The sequence below is a fragment of the Lathyrus oleraceus genome, chromosome 5, assembly GCF_024323335.1.
Source record: "Lathyrus oleraceus cultivar Zhongwan6 chromosome 5, CAAS_Psat_ZW6_1.0, whole genome shotgun sequence".
In the NCBI taxonomy this organism is placed as follows: domain Eukaryota; kingdom Viridiplantae; phylum Streptophyta; class Magnoliopsida; order Fabales; family Fabaceae; genus Lathyrus; species Lathyrus oleraceus.
Genome location: NC_066583.1, coordinates 290,893,654 through 290,917,174, shown reverse-complemented (window position 1 = coordinate 290,917,174; position 23,521 = coordinate 290,893,654). Strand labels below are relative to the sequence as shown.

The window sequence follows — 23,521 nt, the reverse complement described above, 5'->3', positions numbered from 1 at the left end:
CGGTTATCGAGGTATTCCCGCAGGATTTCGTGAAGGTAAAGCATGTACTTGCAAAAAGACAAGTAATAGAGGATACAAAAATGAGACTAAAACCTTCTGAAAAAGGTAGATAGACGTCTTAAAAAAGGCAAGCAACTTGACTGAGAAATGGTTAAACTTCATGCTACAAAAGGTAGGGGAGGCTTACAAAAGGCGAGCAAAAGGTATAATACTTTCTCATGCACAAGGCATATGAGAATATCTCAACAAAAGTCTAAGTAAACACATTAAGGCGAACGTGATCTCTCATGTGAAAGGTAATGAGAAGTCCTTAACAAAAGGTTAACGAGAAAGCTGAGGATGAAGGACGACTTCGTTGGGGAATAAGTTTTTTCTGCACAAAGGTAGCAACGACTTCTTAGAAAGATAAAATGGGAACTCCCCAACAAAAGGTTAAGAATAAAGATGGACACTTTTCTTACACAAAAGGTGATAAGAAGCCCTTTAACAAAAAGTTAAAGGACGAGGATGAAAATGCATTTCTCATACAAAAGGTAATAAGAACTCCTTAACAAAAGATCAAGAAGAAAGACGGGAGTGAGATCCTCATACAAAAGGTAGTGAGAACTCTTAGACACGAGGTATGTTGGGGATTCTCATGCAAAAGGTAGTGAGATTTCTTAACAAAGGGTTAAGAAGAAAGCTGGAGTGGATTTCTCATATGAAAAATAGTGACGACTCTTTAGCCAAAGAAGATTTCCCATGCAAAAGCCAAATGAGAAACTCCTTAACGAAAGGTTAAAAATAAATTTGGGAGTGTTTTCTCATCAAAAAGGTAATAAGAAACTCTTTAGCGAAAGCCTAAGAAGACGCATGAAGATGGAAATGATTTTTCATGCAAAAGGCAACGAGAAACTCCTCAACAAAAGGTTTAGAAGAGAACTGGATAGGCTGGTCATCTCATGCAAAAGGTAGTGACGACTCCTTAGCAATAGAAGCTTTCCCATGCAAAAGGCAGGGGGTTCTTACAAAAGGTAAGCAGGTTTAGGAATAGAAATCCTCGAGCAAAAGGCTGAGGGGAAATTTATGAAAGGTAAGCAGATGGGAATGATAGTCTTTATGCAAAAGGCAAAAATGGGACTTACGAAAGGTAAGTAAGAAATAAGAGGTATTTCCTTTGTAAAAGGCAGAAGGTACTTATGAAAGGTAAGTCGTTGGGGAACATATCCCACGCGAGAGGCAGGCGGGGAGACCTATACAAGGTAATCAACCGACGAAAGGTCCAAAGGTACTTGTAAAAGGCAAAAAATGTTTAGCATGACTTGCTAGGTGAAACCTAGACTTACAAAGATTCACCAGACAAATTTGGGTTTTGGCACGTTTTGACAGCTAAGACTTACAAAAGGTAAGCGATTGACTAAAGGTCAAAAGGTACTTACGAAAGGCAACACGAAGAAGATATATTTCGGGAAAACCTGCCGGGAATACCACTTAAGAGTTTCATGATAATGTTCTCAGCTGGGGAGGAAGAATGTCTCAATGGAGGATTTTTTTTATGCTTTTAAGAAAGACTTTCATGCAGTTATGCATGTTATTTTTTCTTGGCGTAATGCTTCCATATTGAAGGAACATGTTATGTGTTTCAACATGCAATGATATGTAATGGGTGATTGCTTATGCAGAATACGGATGCAGTTTATGCAATGGCCTGAATTTCGTGGTTTCCAAGTATGATTGGGCTTATTAATTTGGGTTTTCAGGGTAAGGATTTGACTTCCCAACATCATGGTTTTCTTCAGGCACCATAATAATTCTCTAACAAGATCTGGATCTTCTGGAGCGTCCAAGTTGAATTGGAGCCAACAAGTTAACTGATATCCATCTTGGGTAACCTCCAAGTCAAGGTGAGTCCAAGAACTCTCATGACATCCTTGTGTACATAAATACACTATTTGGAAATTGTGGTTATCCTTCAGACACTTTTAAAAGAAAAGTAACTTCATGTTCTCTTTAAATACTTTTATCGTTATTCCCCCAAAGTTTTCAAAGCATAGGTTATTAATAAATAACTTCACATCTTTACAAACAAGCAAAAAAAGTAAAAATATTAAGCATATTTAATTAAGGCACTTTTTATTAATGAAGAACTCGTAAATGGGTGATTTACAAAAGGAAGCAATTCCTTAAAGAGGTAATTGCGAAAAAATGGAAAATACAATGGAAATGACTCAAAAATCCATTAAGTTCCCACTCTGCTATAATCAATATAACTTTGGAGATCCTCTTCCTTTGCCTCTAAAGAAATTGATTGGATCGATTCTTCCCATTCGGGTTTCCACACTCGAAATGACAGATGTATAGATCTTTTGTAGATCGTAGTTTCTTGCCTTTCAAATCCCTAACTTTTGCCTAGACCTACCTTTCGGGTTTTCAGTCTACCGAGATACTCATTTTTGCCTAAGTTTCCCCTCAGGGTGATCAACTTAGCAGGTTCTTTATTTCTTTTGATTTTATCCCTAATTTTTTCCTGGATCTTTCTTTTAGTGGTCCACCGGGATGCCCATTTTTGCCTAAGTCGCCCCTCAGGGTCCTCGACTTAGCGGATCTATTAACCGAAGTATTTTTTAATTGCATCTGCATTCATCGAGGATGGGAGATCTCCTTCGTCCATAGTTGACAGGATTAAGGCTCATCCGGAGAAGACATTTCTCACGACATATGGACCTTCATAGTTAGGCGTCGATTTTCCCCGCGGATCTATATGAATCAGCATAATCTTTCTTAACACCAAGTATCCAACCTCAAGATTTCGAGGACGAACCTTTCTATTGAATGCCCTCTTTAACCGCCTATGATATAACTAACCGTGGCAAATGGCTACAAGGTGATTTTCATCAATGAGATTAAGTTGATCCAATCTTGCTTGTATCCATTCAGCTTCGTCCAATTTGACATCCGTTAATATCCTTAAAGAAGGAATCTCTACTTCAATGGCCAATAATGCATCCATGTCATACACGAGAGAGAATGGAGTTTCCCCAGTGAAGGTGCACACTGAAGTACGATAACCATGGGAAAAAAATGGGAGCATTTCATGCCAATCCTTGCACGTCTTTACCATCTTTTGAACGATCTTTTTGATATTCTTGTTGGCTGCCTCAATAACACCATTCATCTTTGGATGGTACAGTGACAAATTATGGTGTTCAATCTTGAAGTCTTTGCATAATTCCTTCATCATTTTGTTATTAAGGTTAGAACCATTATCAATAATGATTTAATTTGGGACCCTATAACGACATATAATTTCCTTCTTCAAGAAGCGAGCAACCACTTGCTTTGACGTTTGTATACGAAATTGCTTCTACTCACAAGGTGACGTCAAAACATTAAGTGAAATCGGTGGCACATGTATCTTATCGATGTATATATGGCATTTATGACATGTTTGCACATGACGGTGGCAATTAACCTCCATTGTCATCCAATAATAGCCAACCCTTAAGATCGTTTTAACTATGGTGTTCCCACTGGCATGCATCCCAAAGGAGCATTCATGAATTTCAGTTATGATTTGGTCTGCTTTATGTCTACCCACGCATCTGAGCAGGACCGAGTCATAAATCCTCTTGTAAAGTATGTATCTACTTAAGAAGAATTTAGCTGAGAGACTTCAAAAGTACTTATTATCTATGATGGTCGCATTCTTTGGATATTCTTACTTCTCTAGATACCTCTTGATATCATAAAAACCATGGATGGCCATCATATTCTTCTTTGGCTGCTAAACAATATGCTGGTTCATCCAAGTAGTCAATGCAAATAGATGGTGCTTCATTCTTCCACTTAACCTTAAACATGGATGCCATAGTGGCTAAGACATCTTCTAGTCGATTTTCCCCTCGAGGAATATGGTGGAATGTAATCTCATCAAAGTATGAGATTAGCTTCAAGACATGCTCCTTGTACGTGATCAGCTTGTGATCTTGAACTTCCCAATCTCCCCTAACCTAGCTGATTACCAAGGCTAAATCTCCATAGACTTCAAGGATCTTGATCCTTAAATCAATGGTTACTTCTATGCTGAAGATGCACACTTCATATTCCGCCATATCGTTAGTGTAATTGAAGCACAACCTTGCAGTTAAAGGTAGATGAAATTCCGGTTGAAGAGGTGATGATTGCCACAATTCCATTTCCTTGGGCATTGGAAGCACCATCGAACACAATCGTCCATCGCAATCCTGGTTTTAGTCATTCTCTGGGCCTGGAATGTTGCAATCTTTAATGTATATAATTTATTCATCAGGGAAGTCAAAATGCATAAGCTGATAATCCTTCATGGGTTGATCAGATAAATAATCAGACAAAACACTACCTTTGATGGATTTCTGTGTGACACATTGAATGTCATATTATGTTAGTACCATCTGCCAACGGGAAACTCTTCCTTTGAGAGCATACTTTTCAAAAATGTACTTGATCGAATCCATTTTCGAGATCAAGAGAGTTGTATGCGTCAATATATACTTCCTTAAGCGCTTGGCATCCCAAGCTAATGCGCGACATGTCTTCTCGAGCAATAAACACCTGCTTTCGCAATCGGTGAACTTTTTACTCAGGTAGTAGATTCCGTGCTCTTTTCTACATATTTCATCATGTTTTGTGAGAACACATCCATAGATCCTTCAAGAACTGTGAGGTACATAATAAGATGTTAGCCTGGAACTAGAGCATTAAGATCAGTGGCTCTTGCAAATATTCTTTTATCTTTTCAAATGTGTTATGGCAAATATCTTTCCATTCGATCGCCTGATCCTTGCGGAGTAATTTGAATATCGGCTCACATGTGGCAGTAAGGAGTGATATAAATCTAGCAGTGTAGTTTAATCTCCATAAGAATCCACGAACCTCCTTTTCAGTTCTTGGCACTGACATACCTTGAAGAGCTTTGACTTTATCAGGATCAACCTCAACCCCACTGAATAAGAACAACTTATTGTTCCCCGTCTTTCTTGCATAAAACTCCTAAAGTTTGGTCCAAAAAGAGCGAGCATGAGTCACCGAGCTCACATGATTCAAAACATTATCATTCATCCATTGAGGAATGTAACCACAAACTTGTCTATGCAATAAAGTCCACTATTCATCACTTTTACAATCAGGTTTTTCACTAGAGAAAACGGGAAAGTGAAAGCCTTTAACATAAAGCAAATCTTCCATCTTCCCTTTCCAAATATTATAGTTTGATCCATTCAGACTCACCATCCTAGATGTGTTTGTCTCCATCGTTACACAAATCAAACCACGGTTATAGATACCATTTATTGGGAGGAAATCCACAACGCAATAGAATAATCAACAACATAATCTCTCCCAAATATCAAATGCGACGACAATTAACAACACACCAAACAACACAACATAAATTTAGCGTGAAATAACCTCTATTAACGAGGAAAAAAAACCATGGGACCCGTATGCCACTTAAATCTCCACTATAATCAAACAATGAGTACAATCATGATTCTCTCTAACACTATTTATAGGTATACATCAACATCATCAAGATCTACAGTTAATCTTGGACTAGAATAAGAATAAAGAGAGACAATAAACCAAAATAACCACAAAAAACTGGACCTCAAAAATGGACTCGTCAGACAGATTTAGAATGCTCAAAATTTGATCTCCACCGTTCAAATGTACCTCTACGAGTGTTGAACATTGTCACAAAAAATCAGGACAATCCAACAGTTGAATTGTGAGAAAACTCTGATCTCGTGGGACTAATCTATACTGAATTGGGTAAAAAAAAGCACAATACTCTAGATATGGATGAGATATTTTACCACTACCTTAAATTCATCATGAATATCATATTCAATTTTGTCACTTCTTTTAATTTTGATAATTTGAATTATGGCTCAAAAACTTGTGTTAATTCATTATGAAGATCGTAAGTCTCCATTTTTATTTAGAATAACTAGATCACTTGTTTTAATCTTAAGATAAAACTTAACACTAACTTAATAATAAATGGTGAAACTAAAAAGGTGGTTAATGGAACATATTGTTTCTTTTACATCATACTTTTAAGTGGTTGTGTTGGTTACTAACCACTTCAACTTAAAGGTGATAAGGAGGAGCCTTCATATTCATGTCCTTAAATAAAATAGCTAAAGTCATCAATTGATAATCAGAGTAGAGTTTTAAAAAGAGTTAAACTTTAATAAAATTTTAATTTTTTTCTCTTATTTTTCTCTCTCTTCATTTTGTATTGAAAAAATTAAAAAAAATGTGAAAAAAAAGATATACAAAAACAATTGTGGAAAAAAAATACAAAAAAAACATGAAAAAAAATATTTATATAAAAAAATCAGAATTTTATTTCTTTTGATTCATAAACTTTTCTCCATTATTTGTGTTTCTACATTTAATAAAAAAGATATATTTGTATCTTTTTTTATCTTTGTCTACTTTTAACCTTTATTAGCGTTTTTTATTTCTTCATTTTAAATTCTAATTGTATTAAGCCTTTATTTTTTTATCGCCTTTAAAATTTTGTTTTCTTCCCTTGATTGATTTGGTTTCTCTAAAGAATTTAAAAGAGCAATTGAATGGTAAAATACAAAAGTGATACATTAGAGAAAAAGTCAAAATTTGAGTGAAACACAAGTGAATTGAGTGAAACACGTGAGAAGAGTGGAAATGTCCATTTTTTTCAAACATTTGTTCTTAATACTAAATTAAATGATCGTGTTTGATCCGCCTTCACCTAGAACAACAAAAGAGTCTATTGAAATAAGGGCTTTGACTCAACATTTTGAAAAAATATTGAGAGAACAAGCTGACCAATTTCAACAATAAATTGATGAGATATAATAATTCTAATGATGAAAGTGATTATGAGGATGGAAGGAAGTGCAGAAGAGAGTGAAGGCATAAGAGATGTTATTTAAGAGGCATTGAGATAAAAGTCCAGCCATTTGTAGAGACAAGTGATCCATATGCATATTTAGAGTGATAAACTAAAATTAAACAAAATTTTGATTGTCACAATGACTCTAATGTTAAAAAGTGTAGGTTGCAGCCATAAGTTTAAGGAATATACCATAGTTTTGTGGGATCAAATGACTAAACAAAGAAGGAGGTATGCAGGCCCACTAATTGATACCCAGGAGGAAAGGGTGTATATCAAGATGCAATGCTTCTTTGGGAAGTATTATAATATTCTAATATTATCTATCTTGATTCTTAAATATTCAATCTTCAATGTGAATTGTTATTGAATCAAATGATGAATGGATTTTTTTAGATGTTTGGTGGTGTGGATGATACTGTATTTTGTGGTGTGTTTGATGGACATGGACCACATGGACATGTGGTTGCGAAGAAAATTAGAGAATGCTTTATTTTAACGGTAATGGAGAAATGGAATTCACGTTGTCATGATGATGTTGATGATTATAAAACTAATACTAACAATAACAAGGATGGTGTTTTAAGGATGATGAGAGAATCGTTTTTTATGGTGTCTAAGTTTGTGGACAAAGAACTCAAACTTCATTATGTCATGCAATCTTTTGGAAGTGGGACTATTGTTGTTACATTGTTCAAGAAGGTATGCATGCTATTTCATTTTGTTTTATATCATTTCCATGTTTTTGAATTGCAGCCATGTTTGCAGGTAGCTGAATATTGTTGTTGCTCCCATATAGACTAATGTCCCTTAGATTTTTCTTAAATATGTTGACATATTAATGCCTATCTACTTGTAGATTTGTGTGCATGGTGGTAATTTTAATTTTTTCTAGAGGGATATTCATCGCCGAATATGGTGTTTAGACAAAGATTCCATATGCGTTCAATATAGGTTTTCCAACGATAAGGTTATAAGTTGGCGTACTATAAAACACTAGTAACATAATTTAAATTGACTTTGGTTTTACATCTATTGTGAATATCATCAAGATTTTTATGAATCCCATGACATCCACGATGTCTCTTCAGAATCTCACCAATGTTTCATTGTAGGATTTAAGGATTCTCTCAAGTAACCCCCAACTACTCATAGGCTTCACCGAATATGATGTTAGTTGAGTTTCATAAGTCGATCAATCTCCTATTTACATTCCAATTTTCCACGCATATAAAAAACATATGTTCATCTAGTTGGCTATCTATTCCTTTGTAATATTATTCCAAAAAATGTAACTGGGAGCAAGATGTTTCCTACATGTGTTAGAACACACATTGACTTTGAGGCTAAAATATGCCTTTTCTAATGCTATTGGAAATCCATTATCCCACGAATCTTCTTGAGATGGGATTGTCTCTTTCGAGCGGAGTATTGTTCTCATACTCATTATTTCATCTTTGTTGATCTTTTAATCTAGGTCTTTAATTTATTCCAAAGTATTGGCGACCTATAATTTCTCTTTAGAAGGCTGAGATTTGTTTGCATTTCCAAGCTTTTTTTACTATCCATATACTTCTGTTGGATGATCTTCACATATGAACTTCATGATCTATATTTCCATGCCTTGAAGTAATCTATGGAATGTCTATAAATCATGTGGTATTCGCAATATATCCTCTGAGTATGCATTGGGTTTAGTCTCTTATTGTCGAGGTAGGTTATTGAAGTTGGAGTCGTAAGCATCTCAAAAGATCCTTTTGAGTTAGTTTTTTTTCTAATGGAGTGTAGTTGGAGAAGTAACTTTTCTTTCGTCATTTTCTCAAAGATTTCTTGTATTATCCTTGCTTATTGTAACAATCACCTTAATAACGATGTATCATTCTATTCTTTTTTATGCACACCTATCATTTTAGACGGTATAAGTGCTAGAGATTAAAAAAAAGTATAGTTTAGACCTTCTACCGATGCATGTAAAACCAAAACTAAGTTTAGATTTTTTTAATCTAGGATGTCTCATCTTTAAAATAGCCAATGAACAAACTAAGTGAATCTTCTTACTTTTTCTTGAATCAATGAGGCATGTTTAGCTCTTTTGTGTTTTTTGACTTGGGATGAATAAAAATATTAACATCTGAGCTAGTTGCTTCCACGAATTATTGGACTTCATTGGGAGGAGACCCACAAAATGAAGCCCCTTTTAAAGTAAATCGAAAGGCGATACACTTCAGAGTATATATGTTTGTTGAAGTTTTTTTATGGTTTTGAAAGACGTTAAGTGTAACACCCCGATAAAAATAAGATAATTATTTAAATTAAGTTAATAGTATATTTATTAATTTAATTAAATAATTGGATTATTATTGGAATATTATTGGGATTATTATTATTGGATTATTATTATTATTATTGGAATAAAAGTTGGAATTAGAAAAGGTCCCATTTGGTAAAAAGAGGTTTTCACGTGAAAACAGAAAAACGACTCAAAAGTGGAAAAGGAAAAAGGGCAAAGAGCCAGAGAACAAGGGTTGAAGAGAGGAAGAGCTCGAAGCTAAAGGATTGCCGGATTAACTCAGGTAAGGGGGGTTATCATCGTTTAATGGGTATTATGGGATAACATGTAATGGGTAGTGATAAACCATTGATTTGACTCTGATTAGAATGATGTATGCTGAAATTTATGAAGTATTGGATGAACGAAATTTGGATTATGGTTGAAGGAAAATTCGTAAGGATTAGATGGAATAATGTTAGAATTTGTGAAATTGAATAGGGTATGATTTGTGTTAGATGATATGAACGAATACTGTGAAAAATTGGACTGTGGAAGGTTAGATCTGAGAAAATTCGTAGCAGAGGAAAACCCTAGCAGATATGGAAATTCTGGTTTCTGGTCATACGCGTATGGCACTAGGCAATACGCGTATGAGATGGTCTGGTACGCGTATGGCACTAGGCAATACGCGTATGGATGAGGAAGATGATGTTTTGAACGTGGTTTGGTCTCTGTTGGTACGCGTATGGGGAAGTGGTACGCGTAGCATACGCGTATGAGATGGTGTTACGCGTATGGGATTTGGTCAGGAGATGGGCCATACGCGTATGGGACTATGCAATACGCGTATGGGCAGATTTGTGATTTTTCTGGGCTGTTGTTATGCAGTTTTTGGTTGTTCAGCTGAGTAATGTAATTTGGCTGATGTATGATATAGTAGGGATCATTTCCCATTGTTTTGAGCAGTATAGGTATTAGTAGAGTGTGCTAATACTGTGATTATTAATTGGCATGACATGATATGATTTTGTGATAATATGCTGATGATGTATGATTGTATGCATAATGCTGTGAATGTATGTATTATATGGAATGGACTGTTTTATGGCTTAGAGTGTGAGCATATGTCTATTTTGGATTGTTGTTGATGTTGCATGGCTAAGTGATTTAGCTTGCATATTGTGGCCTTTATGGTGGTAGCTAATTCCCATGGTGAGGAATTAGTGAGTGAATTATTTTGGATTGTTGTTGATGTTTGCATGCTAGGTGATTAGCGTGCATAGCATAGCCCTTGGGGTGGTAGCTAATTCCCATGGTGAAGAATTAGTGAGTGAGTCACTAGGTCTCAAATGAGTGGGACTAGTGAGCTTGGTAGCCGTATCTGGATTTGATCGGTGAGGTTGAACTATATGTTCACGAATAGTCGGTACCGCATGCATGGAGTCTCATTGCATAATGTATGTATGGCGTATAATATGAATGGATGTATTCCAATATTATACGTGTGTTTTGTGGTTGTGTTGAGTTGAGTATGATGATGATGATTATGAGTTGATATTGCCGTTGCTGAATATGTGTTATGATTAGGGTGATGAAATGTGTTAATTTACTTAACATTACATGATATTTTATAATGCTTATTATATCGATTGAGGAACTTACCCTTACAACTATTTTTCAGGTAACGAGCAGTGATTGAGTAGAAGCTAGTACTTGAAGTCTAGTGTAGTTCCTTAGTGGGTCATGCTCTGGTAGATGTAACATCGGGATGGGATGTTTTACCTTATTTTCATTATTGGTTGTTGAATGATCTTACATGTAATGTGTTACATGGTTTGCATGATTGATAGATCTCTATCCGCTGCGTATTGTGCAATGTTTTATTTTGATAAATAAATGAGTATGACCAGATATTTTGGAACATGGTGTGAAGTGTCAAGTGTGACACCCTTAATTGCATACTTACTCTGATTTATATTTTGTTGATTTAATTAATTATTGGGGTATCTTAGAAGGGTGTTACATTAAGTACTATTGTGGGTCAGCTTTTCCATCACGCACATCCATAGTTGGAAGTTGGAACCATATCGATATCATATCCTTGTTAATCTCATATGTGAAAGCGAACTAAATTAAATCCTCCTTTGTTCTCTTTCTCCTAGAGGGCTTATGGCAAATGCTTCACTTCTTGACTTTGAGCCGACGACACCATCATAGTTGTTATCCTCTTTAGATGAATTATTTTGGCACATCTAATTTTTCTCAATCAATTTCACCTTTCTCTCGTATCGTTTGATCGAGGCTTCCATCATGTCTATAATATTTTTTGACACTTGGTTGCCACGTTCATGATGTCTTGGCGGAGGAATCGTAATATATTTGCATTAAGCTTCTTTTGCTTATACTATACCTCCATTCAAAACTCACGTATTACCAAAACTAATTTAAAAAAAAATACTTTAATGAAAATCAATTATTATCGGTGATAAACCATACACACTTGGGTAACTTGTTACCCATAGTTTAAAAGTTAATTTGTCAATGTGCTAAAGGGTCAAAGTATAATCTTTCAAAATTATCAAAACACATTATAGCATCATTTAAAGTAAAATACTTAAGGCTTATTTGTTTTAGATTAAAAAAAACTATTTTTTATTAAAAAATCTAGAGATTTTTTATAGAGATTTTTGAAAAAAATAGAAGCTAGTTTGTGTTTGTTTCCTATCATAAAAATCATTTTTATTAAATAATTTTGTTCTTGTTTGGAAACATAAATGTAAAAATGATTTTTTTCTTGTTTGGAAACATAAATGTAAAAATGATTTTTTTAATTACAAATTACTAAAAAAGACATAAAAATTAGTGTTCATAATTATGAATAAATGATTATACATAATTATAAATTAATAATTGTACATAATTTTTAAAAATATTCCTGCTTCTTTACTATTAAAAAAATATTAACGCTTATATATATATATATATATATATATATATATATATATATATATATATATATATATATATATATATATATATATATATATATATATATATATATATAAACTACATTTTTTAAAGTTTCAATTTTTTAAGTCATTAAACATAAAAATAAAACTATTGTCGTTATGTTTCTTGGAAATTGGTCTCTGATGGTGTTTCTTATTTCTTCAATATATCCAACATCAGTCTGAGTTGGAGCTTGCAATTCACCATGACTAGGTACATAATTTCAATCTTCTTTGTGAAAATCTTGCTCATTGTCTTGTAAACCACTGATGTTCTCTAAACTTTTAAGAATATCCAAGTCACTTGAGTCTGTTCTTCTTAAAAAGTTATAAAGTGAAAAGCAAACCCAAATAATAGTCATTTGAGTTTGAAGCTTGAAATTAGACATTTCTTGTAATACTTTACATCTTGCTTTTACCACACCAAAAGTTCTTTGAACCACAATTCTCAAACTAGAATGATAATAATTAAAAAGTTTCATTTTCTTGATCTGAATCATGGAGCAAGTCTAAAATATGCAAGATGACATTTAAGAATCCAAAATCATATATTCTAACAAACCAATAATGACATTTTCATTTGGTATCAAAATCACAACGTAATTGTGACAAATATCATACCACATCAAGCTAAAACACAATAGTTCTAACTACTCATGTTTTTTTCCTAAGAAGCATACAATCGTATCAACGATTTTTTCCGGGATAAATGTTTATCCAATAAAGAGTCATTTCAGCAGTGAAGGTATTCATGAAGTAAGAAAATGATGTCCTATTTTCTCTATTGGTAAGGATTCTAACCGCCTTAAAGTGTAAATGTGATCCTTTTGTCAAGGATGGGATTTCTTCTAACATTTCCAAACATTTTACATAACTAATGTTGTCTTTTGGGAGTCATTGTTAGGTTGGACCAAACTCATCGAGTATACATTCAAGATATCATTGAAGTTTATCCGTTGCTCCAATTTTCTCTCCTTTCTATAAAGTCTTTCTCTTTTTGGAAGAACTTGGTGTTGGGTTAGGTTATACTTCATTTCCAACACCAAAACTATCTACATCTTCGCCATCCTCAATAATTATGTTATTCTCACAACCGTCTTCAAAAAAGATTTTGATCCTTCACATGGTAGTTAAACTTCATATGGTTTGTAAAGGGCGGATCTAGTAGCTATGGCGTATTTGAAACATTTATCTAGCAAGTCAATAAACTTAGGTCCTCCATTTTTCCATTTCAAAATATATGGATCCTCCTAAAAAATAAATAAACATTCAAAACAAATATCATAGAAAAATTAATGGAATTAATAAAATACTAATATAGTATATAATGATATAACCCTACCTTACTCTTTTCTACCCACCATTCATCGTCAAACATAATAGTTTTCTTTTCATGATCTTATCCTACTCCGATTTGCTTATCCATTAACTTCACAAATGATGAAAACTCTCTTTTCAATGTATCCCATCTATTTTTAAGTTGAGTGTGATCACAAATATATCCAACTTTCTTTTAAATTTTTTTAGTAATATTCTTCCACCCTTCTTTACTGAAGTGGATAGTTGGCCTATTACATGCTTTTATTTCTTCAATGCAAAATTTCAACAAAATTCCTATTTTATTGTCGTCCCCCATTTTGCAACAACTTTCTCATCATTCTCTAAACTTTTTTCACATCTTTTTTAGATGCCATACTAGTCATCAAATACAATAGCAAAAATATAACATAAAAATAAATATCAAAACATCCATCACATACGAAAACAACATCTGAGATGCTACCAAAAAATATCGTAATGAACCAAACAATAAACTAATGAACACAACAACTTCAAACATTTTGAAACTAGTTAATATGGTAAGCACCTAAACAATCACAAACATGCAACATATACATATGTGGGATATTAGCAAAAAGAGTCCAACAAGAGTGTCCACAATATAATTATGACTTTGTTTTGAGCTTAAGAAAATGACATATGCCATACAAATCAGATAATAAGGCAAAGAACACCTACCTATCGATGTACCAATAAACTTAAGAATCTAATAAGGTTTTAAATCCACCAATTTAGTAGAGTTGAAATCAAATAACACCAAGTAGATTCAATCTATAGAAGTGATTACATCAAATGCAACAGCTTCACATATACACAGTCGGTAAAAGATTTGATTATATTAATATTAATCTAGCACAAAGTAATGAATTTTAACAAGGAGATTTTGGTTCAAGTGTTGATCGTATTGATAAAAACACACACACACACACACGATATATATATATATATATATATATATATATATATATATATATATATATATATATATATATATATATTTATCAAATTTGTCAAATTCATATAGCTTTAACTGTAATTCCTTGATTTCGAGTGCAAGTCATAGTGAAATCGAACCAATGTGTGGTTGTGGAGCAAATGCCGCAAAACAAACAGTGGGGAAGAAAAGACGCAATTTTGGGAAGCTTTTTTGGGGTTGCATAAACTTTGTGGTAAATTAATTGCTATTGTCTGCTATTTCTTATTTGATAATGCTAACTATTAGATGTTAATAGAGCGAATGTTCAAGCTATGGCTGAATTTTTTTTTGAGTGGGTTGAAGAAAAGTTCAATGGTGAAGGGAAAACAAGAATCAACACTCAAAGGAGATGTTTAAAATGCGATGAAAAAGACGTAGAAATCAACGTGTTGAAAAAAAAGACGAAGATCCATGGAGATGACTACTACACAAAGAGATGATGGAGAACATGGTAAAGATGTTGAAGATGCTAGTTTTTGTCTTAATGTTTTTAGTTGTGATTATTATAATATTGATGTGTATGTTGATTCATAAGTGGTGATTATGGTTTATGTTGATGTTAGCCCTTACTGTAACATGTATATATGGGGTATTAGCAAAAAGAGTCCAAAAAGAGTGTCCACGATATAATTATAACTTTGTTTTGAGCCTAAGAAAATGACATATGCCATACATACAGGTTATTAAGGCAAATAACACCTATCCATGTACCAATACAATAAGAATCTAGTAAGATTTTAAATCCACAAATTAAGTAGAGTCGAAATCAAATAACACCAAGTAGATTCAACTTATAAAAGTGATTACATCAAGTGCAATAGATCCACATATATACGGTTGGTAAAAGATTTGATTATATTAAAATTAATCTAGCACAAAATAATGAAATTTAACAATGAGTTTATCGTATTGATAAACACACACACACACATATATATATATATATATATATATATATATATATATATATATATATATATATATATATATATATATATATATATATATCCACCAATTCAGGATCAAATGACACCAAAATATCAAATTTGATAATATGACACATTCGATAACTCTTTACCACATATCCACATAACAAAATCTATCGTTGCATTAAAATGTATTATCATATAGATCATCTCTATAAAATTTAACATCAAACAAAAATAATTTGATATGTTAAACAGAATGATCAAAGTTAACGATTTTGTTAAATTTTTGTAATACGTTAATATTTATGATCTCGTTGACATATCAAATGATTTTCGATTGATGTTAAATTTTTATGATCTTGTTGACATATCGAATGTGTCATTTTATTAAATTTGACACCTTGTTATCATTTGATCATGATTATATATATATATATAAATTTAATAGCTTTATTATTATTTTAATCATAAAGCAACAAAAAAGTGTTGAAAAATTATGTATAATTATTAATTTATAATCATTTAATAGCGTTATTATTATTTAGTAATTTATAATAAAAAAATTCAATTTTACATTTATGTTTTGAAAGAAGAAAAAATGTTTTTTATAATATTAAACAAATGCAAACTGGCTTATATTATTTTTTCAAAAATTTCTATTTTTTTTTATCTAAAAGAATGGACCCTAAAGCTTGTTGGGTCAATTTTTCATATTTAACAAAAAAAATCAGTTTTTTAAACCTAAATCATTTAGAAAAAATTAAAATAGTTAGAAATGATATTTTAATTAAAAAAATAGATTTTTTTCAAAAAAAAAACTGTAGCAATTAACAAACGCAGCCTTACTATAATATTGAGTTTATTTTGGGACAAAGTTATTTTGACAAAAAAAAAACCCTGTAGTAGGTGTCAATAGCAATCATCTTTTTCGTTCAATAGTTGAAAATCCACGGGCTAAATGTTAAAGCCCGAACCATTCTATTTTCTAGGGTTTACGATTCGCTATAAAATCCCCAAACTCAACCTCCTTCTCTTCCTAATCGCAGTTACTTCTGCGCAGTCTCTTTTTCGTTCGATTAGGGTTTTATCTCAACAAGTTCTCTTCCGTTTTCAACCGCAATGAGGGCCAAGGTTAGATCCTTTACAATCTCGTTTTGTTTTCTCGTTCCTCTTTTGTTATAATGGTTTTGGTTTAATTGAAATTTCTGATTTGTGCAGTGGAAGAAGAAGCGTATGAGGAGGTTGAAGAGGAAGCGCCGAAAGATGAGACAGAGATCCAAGTAGTGTGTGTTCTCAGCCATCGTCGTCTGCTCTTAGTTTTGTTTTTCCCTTTCGTGTTGTTTTTTGTTATTTAATCAGACTCCTCAGCAAGAGAGTGGTATCTGTTTCTCTCTCTTTTTGCTGTTATGATATTTTGGTTTTGTATTAGCTCAAAGATATTGTTCTTTTTGGAATTGAGTAGCTATAACATTTGAATTTCGTTCTATTGTGGTTGATTTTGATTTTTGTTGTTCTTTCTGCAATTTTAGATAATTCTTTTTGACCATATTCTCCTCTATATCTTTCCATTGTGAAATTTTCTCTTCTTTTGAAGAAGAAACCCTAATTCCAGGTTTTTAATTACATTTTACAATTACGTTTATGAATTGTTGCTCACAAACCATTACTAGAAGCCTGTAATTATAACCATATTCTTTGAAATTATTATTTGTATGCGGTTTTCGATTTAGTTTTCTCAATTTGGTTTGATATTAATGTTTTTTCTCGTGTGAATGATTCGCGTCTCTTGTTCTGTTCTAACTATTGAAGTGATAAGTTGAGGAATCATTTGTGGCCATCAGCAATGATACTTGGTTTATTATGATCTACTGTTACAATAAACCTGTGTTCATCTGTAGTAATACTTAGTTTTATTTCGTTCTACTATGGCTCAATGCTTTTTAAATCTCGTTTATATGATTGTGTTGGTATTTTGCTGACTGAAGAAACCTTTTTGTTCTTCTATTTAGTTTTTTGGCTCAGAATTTAGGCTTGGTCGATGTCTGGATTTAATATTGTTGAGTTAACTGAAAAGTTCAATTATCTTCTGTCTGAACGGATTATCTGCTGTCATAAAGATTGAAATGATCAGGTCTGTAGTATTTCTACTCCTTAGAGTATTGAAATCACAATATAGCAAGTTTGTTTCAATCTAACGTCGTAGGCAACTGATTTTTGGTCTGGTTGTTGATGTGGGTTAAGATGTTGTATTTAAGAATGTATTTTTTAATGGAGTATAATTTTTAATGTATTTATAATAGATATTAATGAATTGTTATTTTAATTTTATATTGGTAATAATTAAAAAAGAAGAGTATTTAAGGCGTGGAATAGCCTGAAGTGTTTATGGACTCAGATTCTGATAGTAATTTGAGTTTATAGCTTTTCTGATTTTGTCGCGGAAAGCTTAAGACCCATTACTTAGGACCGATCTGTTTAGGTTAGTTTTGACAGATTTAATCACCGTTTTTCAATTTGGATGACATTAGGAGTCCATTCTTCCTTGAACTAGTGGTGATATTTTAGTATTTTGATGGTTTACGTGAGAACCGTATCTTTTAAACCACACTATTTATTAGTTCACATTGCAGTAAAGCTTATTTGGTTCACATTGCAGTAAAGCTTATTTTGTTCATAATTTTTTTGATATCGTGGTAAATTTGGTGCGTAATTTGTTTCATAGTTTAGTTCATAGTTTTTTTAAAATTTCAGTTCAGGTCATGGCTTATGTCTTCACATTTTTGAATTCTGAAAAGTTTTGAAATTGATCAGGATTTTAAAAAAAAAACCTGAGATCATCAATTGGTACAATTTTTTTAGATGCATTTCTGTAAAAAAAATAAAAGAAGTGATACATAAATGATTTCAATATAAAATGTAACATTACACTATAATATATAGATTGATGTCTTAACATATTCATAATATCTTTGATCGATCTTGAAATGGTTGCTTTCAATTTTAGTTGAATTTTTGTTTCGAAACTGAAATATGTATTTCACATAATACTTATATTTGCATCTGTCTTGAGTTCAAAGTTGTTGAATTCAATCTTTTCTTTGTTGTCAATTAATGGTGAATGATATTCGAGTTTCACAATTCTTTGATTATTTCTATAAGGTAGGAGATTATGGATTCTGTATTGAATATCTGCAAGAGATGTGTATTTGTTTAGCTTAAATTTTTGTTCAATGATGTTTTTTTGTGACATTTTCAATTTGTGTGAGATAAAAAACAAGGTAAAAAACAATTTGTGTGAGATGTTCAATACACAATGAATTGTGAACAAATACACAAAAACATGGGCAAAAATGGGCAAAAATACGGTTTTTCCACTGGGGGAGATATTTGCAACATACCCAATGATGTTTAAGTGACATTTTCAATTTGTGTGAGATAAAAAACAAGAATACTTTAATTTATAGAAACCATAGACAAATGTGGACAATTCAAAACTTGACATTTTGATTTCGAAGATATATCTTCGATTATGCACCCTATTATCTTGTTTCGGAGGAACCTCTCATTATTTTGACAAATGAACAAATGTTATGGGAAAGATAAAAAATATATTAAAATATTAAGAAGTGAATATATTACATTTTGTTAATATTGAGACATTCGTTATTGGCTAAATCTATGAGTGATACCCCATTTGACTTTTGTGCATTTTATTCTCATTTAATGTTGCTCAATTTCTTGACCTCTTGTATCCTTTCCATAAAATGGTCCGATAAAGTCTCGACTTTTGTTGTTGAATGAGTCGTACACTCTGGTGATATAAGTGGTATAGGACATCTCTGTTTCGAGTAAACTTGAACAAAATTATGTGATTTTAAAAGCCATCTAATACACATAATACAATCATTTGGATTTTGAGGTGTGACGGTACACAGTGGAAAAAAGGTTTTCGAAAAACCGTATTTTGTAAGATCAAGACACACTTTATCATACACACATGCTATGAGGTGACCAATTTCAAAGAAGCACATCAATTTTTCCTCTGGTGTCGGTCCACTATGACAAGGAACAAGAGGTTCATAAACTTCATTGAAATTTTCTTTCTTTCCGTATAGCCATGTGTATGATTCTTTATGCGTCCTTAACTCTTGGATAAGTTGACGGAGGACAAGTGTATGATTATCTTCTCATTTACCGAGTAAAATTGAAACAACTCGATAATCGCAGTTATCGTCCCTCTCAACATTGACGATCCACTCGATGTATTTGTGCATAAAAATTTGCATCTCGTCAATGAATAGAATCTTTGGTGGAGGCGGCGTAGGAGGTGGTTTGCTAATGCGAGCTCCTTTGAAAACACTTTTTTGAGATTTTAGAGTTGGTGGGTATGGAAAAACTTTGTCAACATGTTTAAAATAGGAAGGAGATCACACCGTTGATGGCACTTGATGTAGGCTTGAGCTTCTTCAGAGTACCTTTTATTTTACCGATTGAAAGGGTGATTTCAAGTCGGTGGTTTTCAGATAAACTATCTTCCTCTATTGTTCTTTGATGTGAAATTTCATGTTGTCATCGTTTTTACAAATATCTCTTGTATCACTTCCCATTTGGTCAAGATAGAGATATTCGATTTACCATCTTTCATGACACTATCATCATCAAACCTAAGCCTCTTTCAATGAGTGCAAACTTCTTCCATCTTACCGGGGTACCAAGTTTCACCTTTTCTTTTTTGCAATAACACAAGCACATGATATACCATATATTTTCACAATTGTGCATCCACGCCTTACGCTACCGAAGCCTACATTTTCAGCTCGTTTAGCCTCGTGAAAATTATAATTCAAACCCGCTCGAGATATGTTGCCGACCAATTGAGAATAAAGATTGTTGTCTTTAAATCTGCGTTCCAAAATTGTGATGCTTCGACAAAATGATGTATGTATCTCATTATGCTGGTTCTGAATCATTTGGTTCATGGAGTCCCAATCTCTACATAAATCGTCCATACTATTTCACAACCAATTCTTCAATGTAGCATGGACAAACTCAACTCAGTTAGTTGATGTATTTTTAAGGTGTCTAACCAGATCAGTCCAAGCACAAACAATTTTCTCCTTCACCTGATCAAGAATTGTGCTTTTAATATATTTCAACAAATCAGAATATTTTTTGCACACTTACCTGAAATGCATAACAAAATCGACATATAATTCTTTTGTGAAAGAATTTACTATACGGTTCCATGCATCAAGTATTTTTTCCACAACCACACCCGCTTTAACCATTTTTCCATCTTCGAACTCTATCTGTTTCGTCCCTACCGCAGGTTTAATCTGACTTGTGACATTCTTTGTTATGTGATACCTACAAAGTAATGCATAAGTAGGAAATACCTTTGCAACCAAATACATCAAGGTGGTATCGCGGTCGACAATAGTCACTTTAGACATATCTTCTTGGTTCTTCAACATTGCCCGACACACCTCTAAGACCCAAGTCAAATTCTCCTCTTTTTCGCTCTCTAGAAATCCAAACCCGACAGAATAAGTCTTCTCAGTATAGGTGATACCAACCATTGCTCTTGTACATTAAGTCAAGTATGGGCACAATAAGAAACATGTTGAACAACCTGATGGAATCAGGACGAGTCCAAAATATATCTCTAACGGTAACTCCATCTTTGCATGTTCGGTACATAGACACATAATTATTATCATCTAACAGTTTCAAGAGTTGTTACATTTCAGTTCTATTTCACCTAAGTACCTTATTAGTTTGGTACCATATATTATCCATTTGCTTGACATTTGAGATATTTTTCAGTCTTTTAGGTTTCAAATTTGCAAGTATATTTTTCGGTTGAACCAAATTCAATATCATGTCAGTAACATATTCCTTCTCTTCCGGCATGAGGCGAAATACAATTGGATGATCAACTAACTTTTCACACAAATCATGGTTATGCAAACGACATATGACATTAAATCTCTAGTTATTGTTTGCCAACATATAAACACAGAAAGAGACACTCACATTTTTTTTGAACCGGTGACGTCTCGTTTAAAATTCCAGATAAGAAGTCTATATTTCTCGCTTCTTTTGTACGTCATTATCACAAAGTATATCTTCTATCCGAACCATTATCGTAACTTCCAATAACCATACCAAATCCTAGTTTGGAGGCCTCCGTACGAATCCATTGAAGCATGTGATCACATGATTCAAATTCTAGCTCATTTTTAAATTGGTTGCCAACATCTACCGCTTGCACAACAACACCTTTTACAGTGGGAGACACAACTTGTTTGGGAAAAAAATTGCGATGCACGATATTTAATGAAAATAATTACCACATAATCGTAAATAAGCGATGATGTTGTAAATAAAGCTAAAAAAATGAAAACAAACGAGATACCAGGAATGTATTTTTGAGTAAGTTCATACTCGTTCCGGAAATGTATCTCTGGAAAAAATGCTAGTTTTCAGACAGAAAACAAGATTAATGTGAGTAATGAGACTTGAAGTAAATGATCTTTACTTGGAATTCCAACTTATTTTGCTCCCTTTGATGTGATGAAACACAAAATTGAAGATTTGGAGTGAAAATGTGGATTGAGAATGCAAAACTTTTGGTGAGGGTTTTGAGTGAAAAATCAGTATGACTGTGTGATCATGCAACTCTGTGTTTTATCAAATTATTCCGAAGATGTATCTCCGAAAATATATGACATGCAAAAGTGACAACAAATTTCAAAGTCTCGCCCCAAACTTCCGAAGATGCATCTCCGGAATGTCCACTGGACCAATCAACTTTCAACATATTCGTTGAAAATTCTGGAGATGTATCTCCGAATTTTTTATAGTATTCATCTATGGTGACACTCATTTAGTGCGCCATAGCTTTGATGCATGGTGCATCTGGAGATGCATCTCCAAAATATGAGAGACATTTTAGTATTTTTGTGTGGTGCGTAAGTAACATATAAAGTGCATTAAATAATCCCCTGGTGTGAATGGAGAAATGTTAAAAGGTCTATTTGTTATGAAGATTTTGAATGAGCAACTAATCCATATCTTTTAGCCGTTGACAAAGTGGACATTCAATGTGGAAAAAATTATGGAAATGAGGATTGGTAATGAGTGAGAGATTTCATGAATAATTGACGATTCTTAGAGACTTTGATTAAATCAAAGTGAACAATATTTTTATTTTTTAAATTATTTTTATAACACAAATATAAAGTTTGTGATTAATAAATTTTATTATCACATTAACCACAAAAATATAGGTTATTAACTATAAATTTTACTTATAATTTATTAACCAAGTTTACAACTTCATTAATTAATAAAATACCTAACGTTAACCAAATTCTGACATTAAAATATGAAATATAATAATCAATCTTTACATTCTATTAACCAAGTTCTAATATTAAATTATGAAATATATGAAATAAAGTAAATAAGATTGTTTAATAAAGTGTAAAGACCGATTATTGTATTTCATATTTTAATGTCAGAACTTGGTTAATGTTATCTAACTTATTGGTTAATGAAGTAGTAAATATGGTTAGTGAATTATAAGTAAAATATGTAATTAATAACCTATATTTTTGTGGTTAGTACAATAATAAAATTGATTATTGATAAACTTTATATTTATGTTATAAAAGTAATTTTAAAAATAAAAAATAAAAAATAATAATTTTTTTATTCATAAAAAATATATTGTTTATCGAATAAATACGGTAAACATTGTTTGGTTTAAGTATTGGGTGTAGAAATTTGTAATAAGAATAACATTCGTCAAAGTAAGAGACATATGATATGTTAATTTGAAATTTAATTTTTTTAAAAATAAACTTTATAATGCTAAAAAAGAAAGAAAGAAGAGAATAAATGGTCATAATCTACAACTCGATCTCAACTAACTTTTATAACGTAGTACATTAGCAAAGATGTCGTCAGACTTAATATTTATCTTTAATAAAGGTGATTGTAGTAGTCTTGGACTCTATCTCTAATATCATCCCCAATACAATTTTTTTAGGTTTATTCTTAAAAATCATAAGTGATCATACAACTTTT

The 23,521-nt window shown here is 32.4% G+C and overlaps 1 protein-coding gene and 1 long non-coding RNA gene across 2 annotated transcripts; both read left to right on the top strand.

Moving 5' to 3' along the window:
- Positions 1-410: 410 nt before the first annotated feature.
- LOC127080252 (probable protein phosphatase 2C 65) lies at positions 411-7,705 on the top strand. Its single transcript, XM_051020579.1, has 3 exons — positions 411-533; positions 7,298-7,603; positions 7,658-7,705. Exons 1-3 carry the CDS (start codon positions 411-413, stop codon positions 7,703-7,705), a joined length of 477 nt encoding a protein of 158 aa, XP_050876536.1.
- Positions 7,706-16,285: 8,580 nt separating this feature from the next.
- On the top strand, positions 16,286-16,913 carry LOC127083989 (uncharacterized). The gene is made up of 2 exons (XR_007788595.1): positions 16,286-16,558; positions 16,646-16,913. It is a non-coding gene; the product is annotated as an uncharacterized LOC127083989 (long non-coding RNA).
- Positions 16,914-23,521: the final 6,608 nt, after the last annotated feature.